General features: G+C 36.8%; 1 protein-coding gene and 2 pseudogenes across 2 annotated transcripts; 2 read left to right on the forward strand and 1 right to left on the reverse strand.

The window, feature by feature from the left end:
* Window positions 1-1535: 1535 nt before the first annotated feature.
* Window positions 1536-4438, forward strand: LOC120077516 (S-adenosyl-L-methionine-dependent methyltransferases superfamily protein). Its single transcript, XM_039031461.2, has 4 exons — window positions 1536-1938; window positions 2148-2376; window positions 2558-2710; window positions 3679-4438. The coding sequence occupies exons 1-4, from the start codon at window positions 1729-1731 to the stop codon at window positions 4374-4376; spliced, it is 1290 nt and encodes a 429-aa protein (XP_038887389.1). The 5' UTR covers window positions 1536-1728; the 3' UTR covers window positions 4377-4438.
* Window positions 4439-4996: 558 nt separating this feature from the next.
* LOC120071720 (pentatricopeptide repeat-containing protein At4g33170 pseudogene) lies at window positions 4997-7692 on the reverse strand (annotated as a pseudogene). Its single transcript, XR_016528828.1, has one exon. The product of XR_016528828.1 is annotated as a pentatricopeptide repeat-containing protein At4g33170 pseudogene (transcript).
* LOC150038255 (mitochondrial import receptor subunit TOM9-2 pseudogene) lies at window positions 5229-5566 on the forward strand (annotated as a pseudogene).
* Window positions 7693-9796: the final 2104 nt, after the last annotated feature.

Raw genomic sequence — 9796 nt, forward strand, 5'->3', positions numbered from 1 at the left:
GAATTTGGCTTAAAAATTCAACCATTATGTTTAATAAATATGAAAAACATGGTAAGAAATGGAGAAAAAATAAATTTAATTTTCAAAAACCAAAAAACAAAAAACGAAATGGTTATTAAACCGAGTCTTGATTTTTAAATTTATATCCTATAAATCAATTTAATATTTAAAGATGTCAAATATATGGAAGACGTATTGGACATTTTTAAAACAAGTGTTATTCTTTTTGCCCTTTTAACATTATATTGTTGTTGGGATAAAAACAGTCTCAAATTTATTCTCTAGCTAAAGAAAGTTTTATGCCGTGAATAAAAAAAGAGATCTTTTTAAATATAAAAAAATATTTAAAAACATTTACATTTTATAACAAAAAGTTTAGAAGTATAACACACTTTTGAAACTTTTTACTATAAAATATAAATATTTTTAAAAAAATTTATTTATAAAAATTTCTTATAAAAAAAAATCTTAAAATGATTTTTTAAATCAGGATGAGAATAAGAATGAAATCTCACATTTAAGGTCAATTACCATTAGTTAAGCTTAATTTGATAATGACTATGAAAGATTAAAATTAAGTAATCAATGCAATTAATATACTTTTACATCATTATTTTTCTTATGCCATTTATTTCATTTATGTTATCTTGTCAACATACATGGTGCAACATTTCATCAACATTAATCCTACAAATTTGTAAGATAAAAAACTTTTGTCTATTGTGTAATCTCTATCCACTATTTCTTTTTTTAGTAACAGTAATGATTCATTAAAATAACAAAATAATTAAATTATTATTCTTAATTAATCTAGAATAATCGATTTTATCAATCACTAATTAATATTTTCTCGCATTTTCAAATTCACACCCAAATAAAAGTTTTGAATATTGAGTTCAAATATCAAAATTATAATTTGAAACCAAACGTGTTTTCAAATATTGTCGAAAAGAAGAATTCATTTTTGTTGATCACAAACCAAATGGGACTTAAAATTTTGGTAGTTCATTTCTCTAATCCAATTGGAGAGTGTATTTGTTACTTTTTAGTGAAATAATTGCAAAGCAAAAGTTTAAACCATCCACGTTGAAATGATAATTAGTCTTGTATTTATTAAATGACAATTTGAGTGCATATGTATTCATTAACATACAAGTATATTTATTATGCTAACTACCTAGTGATGTCAATAACATGTAAGAATAATATTTACATTGTGCATACATAAAAACTTTTGTACGATGAACCACTTTAAAAATCACTCGTGTCACATAATATTCACCTCTTTAGGACCTCTAATATAGTGTTTATGTGCGTTGCAATTTTTTTTTTAAATGTCTAATAAGAACGTAAATTTTCACTATAATCTATAATAGATTTATAAATCTCAAAGATGTCAATAAATCAATTACCTATTTGAGGACAAAATTTGAAATTTCAAAACCATGAGTTGTAATTTTCATTTTTCATAGTAATGATTTATGACGAATCGATTAATTGGGAAAAATATAATGTTTATTTACGCATTTAGCCTCACGTTCTCGTCCGGGTTAGGAATAGCAGCCTATTCGAGATTAAGATACGCTGCTTCCATCACCAGACGCTTAAACCCTCCATGGAAGAAGAATTTGGAGAGGCCGACGAAGCTCGCCGAGGTTTATAACCCCCAAGCTTCGCCTATGGATTCTTCGATCATTCCTCAATCTGGGCCTTGGATTTGCTTGAGTGATGTGGCGCCGAGCCGGATTGGTGCGAGGGCTAGGCCTTCGGCGGTTTTCAGAGGGCACTCGCCGTCGTATCGAGGACGAGGGAGACTGGTTCTACGCCTCAGAATGGTGGGGGAATGATTACGACGGGGACGCCCATACTGTTTTCCGTTCAACATCTGAAAAAGGAAACGGCGTCGTCTCTGTTCTCGCATACCCTTCTTCCAGGCCCGTTAGTTTCCCTCTCTCTCTCTCTCTCTCTCTCTCGCTCTACCTAATGACGTTATTTGCTTGATCTTCGATAATCTTGTTCTTCCAATATTTTATTTTTACAGTGTTGAGTGTGATTGTTCTGGTTTTTGCGGCGTCTTCTTTCAAAATCTTTGAATACTTTAACCTTGGGCTTGATCGTTATTAGTAAGCTCTTTTTATCATTTGCAGAATGGGCTTCATTGGTCAGGAACTGTCCGGTGGCTTCAGCAAAGATATGCAGAGGTATGCTCTGGTTGCAAGAACGAGGGACGGTTCGGGATTCTTGGATATCAATGGCGGGTCCTTCGTTTCAATGACAATACTCGCCAAAGCACTGCTAAAGTTCTGGCTGCTTACAGGGAATCAGAACCCGAGTCAATTTTTCTCATGCAGCAGGCGCATTGCTTGGCTGTTCCTTGTAATTTCTCTATTCATTTTTCACCCATTTCATAGACTTTATGAAATAATACTCTTAGCCTTTGCTTCGTTTTGCTTCCCCAAATCCCGTCCTTAGATATTACCTGCTTGCAAATTGGATTTCTCTTATGAGGAATTTGAGCAATAGCATGACTAATGTAAGCATCTGTTCAAATTTTCAGATTTGAAGAGTATGGTATCAGTTGGGTTGACCACTGTAGCATCTTGTGGTTATGATCTTTTGAATGCAATACAAGGAAAACAAAATTTAAATATTTTATGCATTGGTCATGGTGGTGGAAGCTTACCTCTATTTTTAGCAAGTAAGATTCAAGGTGAGAGTTCTCTTTCTTCTGCATCTACGAGTTCACATTAAGATAAGAATTTAGCCGAATGAAATGTAGAACTGTAAGAAGTAATATTTCCACATTGTCATTTGGGAGTAGCAAGATGATAGAGGATGTCAAAGGAATGGTAGCGAGGTCTGATTATCAAGTAAATTATCTCTCATCTATTAGAAAATCAAGCTCTTTATTCAGTACATTATGCTGCCTATCACAGAAAATAGAGTAACTTCAATGTGTATTTGGGCTGAGTTTCATCCTTATCTAGATACCTTCGTGAAGTTGTTATAATCAATGTCGATAATGATGTCATTTCACTGCATATGTTTTCTATCACGACTGTTATTCTTTTCCATTATTATAACATGTTGCTCATAATTTGGCAACTCATGCTTTTATTATGTGTATTTGGATTGTGGGCCTTAGTTTTCTTTCAAGAAGATGTAATAGGGTTACTCATAATTTGGCCACTCATGCTTTTAATTTTTGTTCTTCTGTTGTATGGACCTGTGATTTTCCTGATCGGCTTTCCCAAATGGTTGGGGCTGAGATGGAAACGGCTGGGAGTTTGAGATAAATTATTTTTACGAGGCATTTCTTTCAAAAACAACAACAACAACAACATGTTGCTCCAATTATTTACTACTTGTAGTTTTTCTATTAATGGAATTGGTATCTTTAGAATTAAAGGACTAGTTACAAAGCTAGCTCAAATTCTTGGGCTGAGTTTCATCCTAGTCTATCTTTGTAAAGTTGTTATGATCAATGTTGATGAGACGACGGCGAGGTCATTTCACTCTCTGCATATGCTTCCTTTTGTTATGACTGTCATTCTTTTCCATTATTATAAGACGTTGCTCTTAGCATTAACTGCTTTTAGATTTTCAGTTCATGGACTTGGTAACGTTAAAATTAAAGGACTAACTACAAATCTAGCTCAAATTCTTGTGCCTTCTCAGGTGCCATTGTTGACATAGTTGAAATCGACCCTCTTGTTATCTCAGCTTCAATTCAAGCCATGGGCTTTCCAGCTTTCTCAGTTATGAAAGCATCGAGAGATCGTGCGAGTATCAAACCTAAATTCATTGACGACATGATGTGGAAAGGCACCCATGAAAGACTTTTCCTCTACGAATTAGATGCAGAGGATTTCATCAGCAACACGACCAATCTATATGACATGATCTTCATCGATGCTTATGATGGAGACGACATATTCCCTCGCAAACTATGGGATCCAAATTCCACATTTCTTGAAGCTCTCAGCAGGCGGGTTCATCCTAAACATGGGACTGTGGTGGTGAATCTTCACTCGGATTCCGATATCATGAATCTAGATGGCTCTGTCCCATCCGTTCTTGAACATATATTGCCAATGGGAAAGTATGTATCTCAAATAGGCCGAGCGTACAAGGATGCTTTGGTTGGAGATGGAAGCTATGAGAAGAATTTTGGTTTGGGATTCACAGTGGCGGTTCCATGGGTTTGCAATACATCTCTAGTTGTGTGCAAAGGTTTCCAGATGAACTGTGAGTATCTTAGTCGAGATTTAATAATGAACACACTGATATCCAAATCCCTTGAAGTAGAACGTCTTCTAAAGCTTCCATTTTCATGCTTGGAGTATATTAAGAGAGGTTTTGTACTTATTGATTAATTTTAATTGTTCAACATTCAGCTTTGGTAGAAATTGATTGGTGTTACAAAGTTATATATTTATTATGGTTTTAGTCCTGTGGCCTGGTTCAGCCACTGACATCCGAAATTGTCTTTAAGCTAGTTGTCCACCGGGTAAAACTAGTCAAAAAGTTGGAAAATTGAAATATTTGTAAGGCAAATATCAATTTATATCTTCAAAACTTTTGTAAGTGTATCAATTAAAATTCTTACTAGTAATTGTATTAATTTAAATTTTGAATTTTTATTTATTAGTGTATCAATTTAAGAGTTCAAATTAGGCGATTAGAATAAATGTACTAACGATTCTCAGAAGAAAAGTTTACTAAAAGTCCAAATTAATTTAGCTATGAATGTTTACTGTTTTTAATTTGTAAAAACAAGTAAAAAAGAAAAAAAAAACTTGAATGCTTCTAGATTTAGGTATATATTTTGACACTAATTCTTTTATTTGTGACATGGAAGTCGATAAGTTTTTCTTGCATTACTACTTAAATATATCATGCTCATATTTGTTATTGAGATACCTAATTTACCGAACTCACGTACAAATGAATTAAAGCTGAGATACCTAATTTCCCAAACTCACCTACAAATGAATTGCCCAAATTTTCATTTCATTAACATTTATCTGGGAGGAAAAGAAAAAACAAAACCAAATGGTATTGAGTTGCTTTTCTTGAAAAAAAAAAAGAAGAAACAATGATCTAAAAGTCGAAGAACGAAAAGATCACTCAATTTTGAAAAATGAGGAACGCACATTCTTCGTGAAAGCAATATTGAAGTACTGTTGGCGCTCGATCGGAAAGCAAAGTTCTCCTTTGCGTCTCTCATGGCGGTCCATGGCAAGAACCGATTGCCTCTCACTAGCAACGACGATGGCGACGCCGGTGTTCTTTCTAGGTTATCACGTTCCATATCTGAATTCTCGATCTATCGCCATCCAAATGCGTCGCTTCAAATATCGCCTTCGTCACCAATAAACTGTTGCGGAGCACCGGTAAGGCCGCCTGGATCGCTGGCACCACATTTCTCATCCTCGTTGTCCTGCTTATCATCCAGATGGATCCCAAACGGCAGCTCAATGAGCTCGAGTTGCAGCAAGCCACCTTGCTCGGTTCCCCCGCCATGTCAGTTAAAAAATGAATTGCCAAGTTCCTTCACCGAGCCGGTTTTTGGCGCTCAGCTCTCGAGGTTCCGTTCTCTTATAATGAATATGATGAAATTAAATTACATCCTCTTTCCAATTCATATTTGGGGATTTATTTGGCTACATCTTTACCAGATGTCTTTACAGGTGCAACTACCATTTGAAAATCTATGGTATCTGTTTATATCTCTAACTATAATCTCCCTCTTCAGCACCCTACTTGCGTATTTGAAAACTTGATGACAATCTCTGCATATTCTTAGATTCTTTACAATCCGCAGAGCTTTTCCAGGTGGTGCAACTCCGGTCAGCATCCCATAAGCCAGCGCCAATTTCTCACTGTGATACCAAAGCGCTTCCTTCTTTTCCTTTTCCCCTACTTCTTGAAGCATCTCATCCCAAATTGGAACATACCCAAGCTTCTCTACCTCCCACATCAGCTCTCTTAGCTTTCCATATATCTCCTCATTCCTTTCATGGTTTCTGTCCCCTGCTAGAAACACATGAACTTCCCCTCTCACTTCAATCCAACTTCTCCCACTTTTCTTCTTCACTTTTCTTTCTTTCATCAGCTTCCTCACTTCTGCCACTTCCTCCCATCTCTCTGTAGCAGATAGAGCATTGGCAACAATCACATAAGCCGAGTCATCACGCTGGTTAATCTCCAGTAACCGTTTCGCCATCGTCCATGCCATATCGCCTGCACCATGGCTTGCAGAGCTTGATAACAATGCACGCCAAACCGCAGCATCTGGCACGAAAGGCATTGTCATGGCTACCCTCTCAGCTTCTTTTAATTTCCCAACTCTTCCCATTGCATCTATGAGACAAGTAAAATGCTCTAGTGTAGGTTCCACTCCATACTCCACTCTCATTCTTCTCAGCCACAGTTCAATCTCACTAACTAAACTTGAACTGCATAATGATGTCAGAATGGCTAAGAAGCTGTATTCATCAGGAGACATCCCGAAAGCTTGCATTGAATTGAATAGCAAAAGCGTGGAGTTCTTATCTCCCTGCTGTGCATAACTTGCCAACATTGCATTCCACCCCACAACATTCATACATCCCAAATTTTCATCAAACACCTGTCGTGCATCGATTATCAGCCCCGATTTCCCATACCCATCAATCAGAGAAGTTTGAACAATCACATCCGTATCCAATCCAGTAACCACAGCGTGCGCATGTAAAACCCTGCATTGTTCCAACGTAGCAAGATCAGCCGTAGCACGAAGAGCCCCCGAAACACTCTGCATCGTGGACGCAACATCAGAAGCTTTCATCTCCCTAAACATCGACAATGCGGCAATGGACTGCGCATTTTGCGCTAGACCAACGACAAGGGCAGAATAGCAAACCTCGTCTCTGTCAGAAATTTCATCGAACACCTTACGAGCATCATCGAGCAACCGACATTTGGAGTAGAAATTCACAAGCGCAGAGCCAGAGTAGGGTTCGCTGCAGAGTGAGAGTTTGTGGGCAAGGGAGTGAAGAGAAAGGCCGAAAGAGACACAAGAGAGAGAAACGCAGGTCTTGAAAAGAGAAGCTAATGTGCGTTGATTGGGAAAAACTGGGTATCTGAGCATAGAAACAAAATGGCGAAGAGAAAGGAATGTGTTGGAATGAGCAGAGATGAAAGCAGTCCAAGAAACGACACTGGGAAATGGGATTTGATCGAAGAGACGAACAGAGTAATGGAGCAAATTTGACTTGGAGTAGAGAGTGATGAGACTGTTGTAAACAGAACGATCAGTGGCCGGGGATTTGATTGCTTGGGCATGGCGGATGCGAGGATCCGACTTCGCCACCGCCGTCGTTGTCGCCGCCATGGATAGCGCTGGCGGTGGAGTTGGGTCCGAATCGAAGAAGTCATTCATGGTTGCTATTTATTTACCTTCGGATCGGTATGTGCATGTGGGTTGAACTGGGTTATGTACCAGGAGGGGTAAAATGGAAAATTTTACCGAAAACCCAAAAACTTTTCTACCAATAATTTATTTCTAAAAACTTTTCTACCATGGACATTTTTCCTATGCGAAATATCAAAATTAATCCTAGTTTTTAAAAAGCCTTCAGACCGCCACATTTCTTCTTCATTCTACGATTTCTTCAGCCCTTCATTCAATGTGCATTCAATACACCACCAACATTCCACCAAAACATTTATTCCCAACTAATATTCTCGAGAGAATGGAACGTCTCTTTCATTATTCACTTTCTATCGTCGAACTCCCCACGAAATTCTCTCATTGTTCTCCTCGTAACTTTCTCTCAGAGTTTAAGCCCAACATCTTCGGATTCTCTCGTAGCTTTCATCATTGGATTCAGTCCACATTTCTTCTTCCTTCAACAGTTTTTCAGCCCTTCATTCAATGTACGATTTCTTCTCTCAGATCGCTTTCATAATAAGTGTCTAAATTACTACACGATCATGTATAATTTACTACACGATCATTTATAATTTACTAAATGATCATGTAGTAAATTATAAATGATCGTTTAGTAAATTATAAACGATCGTGTAGTAATTTATACATGATCATTTAGTAAATTATAAACGATCGTTTAGTAATATATGGAATGAGTATTCTTAAGGAATCGTTAACTATGCGATCGTTTATAATTTACTAAATGATCGTGTAGTAAATTATAAACGATCATTTAGTCGTTTATAATATATGCAATGAGTATTTTTAAGGAATCGTTTACTATGCGATCATTTATAAATTACTACATGATCATTCATAAATTATAACACGATCGTTTAGTAAATTATACACGATTGTGTAATGAATTATAAAAGATCGTGTAGTAAATTATACATGTAATAAATTATACTCATTGCATATATTATTAAACGATCGTGTATAATTATACTCATAGCATATATTACTAAACGATCGTGTAGTAAATTATACACGATCGTGTAGTAATTTATACACGATCATGTAGTAATTTATACACGATCATATAGTAGTTATAAACGATCGTTCACTTATCAATGATTTGTTTATCCTATTGTAGATCAATGACGCTACTTCGCATCTTTGTATGATTTGGTGGCGATTGGGATGAGTCTGAAAGAAATTATGTTGGTAGTCATACGAAAGGCCTGAAAGTCAGAAATGATATAATAGTCAGTGAATTAGTGAGTATGATGTACCAACGATTGAATATCGATCTAGATATGTTTGATATACACATCAAATGTGGCTACAATATGTTGGTCCCAGCTCCCCAAATTGACATAGTCGACGATGAAGATCTTAGCTTCTTTTTAGAAGGCAGGGAAGCATCCCGGATGCCATTATTTGTATCAGTTACACTTGCTAACAGTCATGGAGTACACCAACATCGCAATCCAACTGATCAACCCAATCAATTCATACTATGTCTTCAATTGATGATCATATTGAGCCATGTCACTGAAGGAACTCTTAAACAAGAGTATCCATAAGCCGGTTCGGATATTTTCGATTTCATTGTGACCGAATTACCACATACACATTCTAACAAACAAATATGCATTGTAACACTAATTATAGGCATGCTAAAACAATTAAAATACAAAAGGATTGAGTAAACGTACAAGTTGAAGACAATCTTCACTCAAACTTAGTCCAGCGGAAGTGACTCCTCTACACTCCTTATCGCCCAACAAACAATCGACTAATAGCACCACGTTCGTCTACACGAACGGCAGCGCACGAACAAGTAGCAACCGAGGACGACACCACCACTCGAAGGCCTCGGTATTCTCAGAGTGAGAATCCAAAGAGTGGACTTTCATGGAATTGGTAGAGGGAGGAGGAAAGGACAATCGTGTAGTACGAACAAGCAAGTGGGAGATGGTAGATGATTATCGTATAGTCGGATGCTTGTCGTTTAGGAAAAGGTACACGATCGTGTAGGTTTTACTAAGCGATCATCTAGCAAATGTTAAACGATCGTTTAGGTCTGCTTAGTGCGCTAAGCTATTGTTTAGAAGAGGTAAGCGATCGTTTAGAAATTGCGTGTGATCGTTTAGTGCGTGGGTGTGCGATCGTTTAGGACGATGGGCACTATCGTATAGGCTCTCAACACTAAGCGATCGTGAAGTTTTCACACTGTGACCGCATTTTTGAACTTTTTTTTTTTTTTTTTACAAAATGAAAAAACAATTTTCATTTTATTCTTCAGTTACAAGAACCGAATTCGATCTTCCTACTTTCACACGATTCCGAAGAAATTCTCGGCCAATTATCACA

This window comes from Benincasa hispida, chromosome 1 (genome assembly GCF_027475165.1).
Source record: "Benincasa hispida cultivar pf3 chromosome 1, pf3_genome.v1.1, whole genome shotgun sequence".
NCBI lineage: Eukaryota > Viridiplantae > Streptophyta > Magnoliopsida > Cucurbitales > Cucurbitaceae > Benincasa > Benincasa hispida.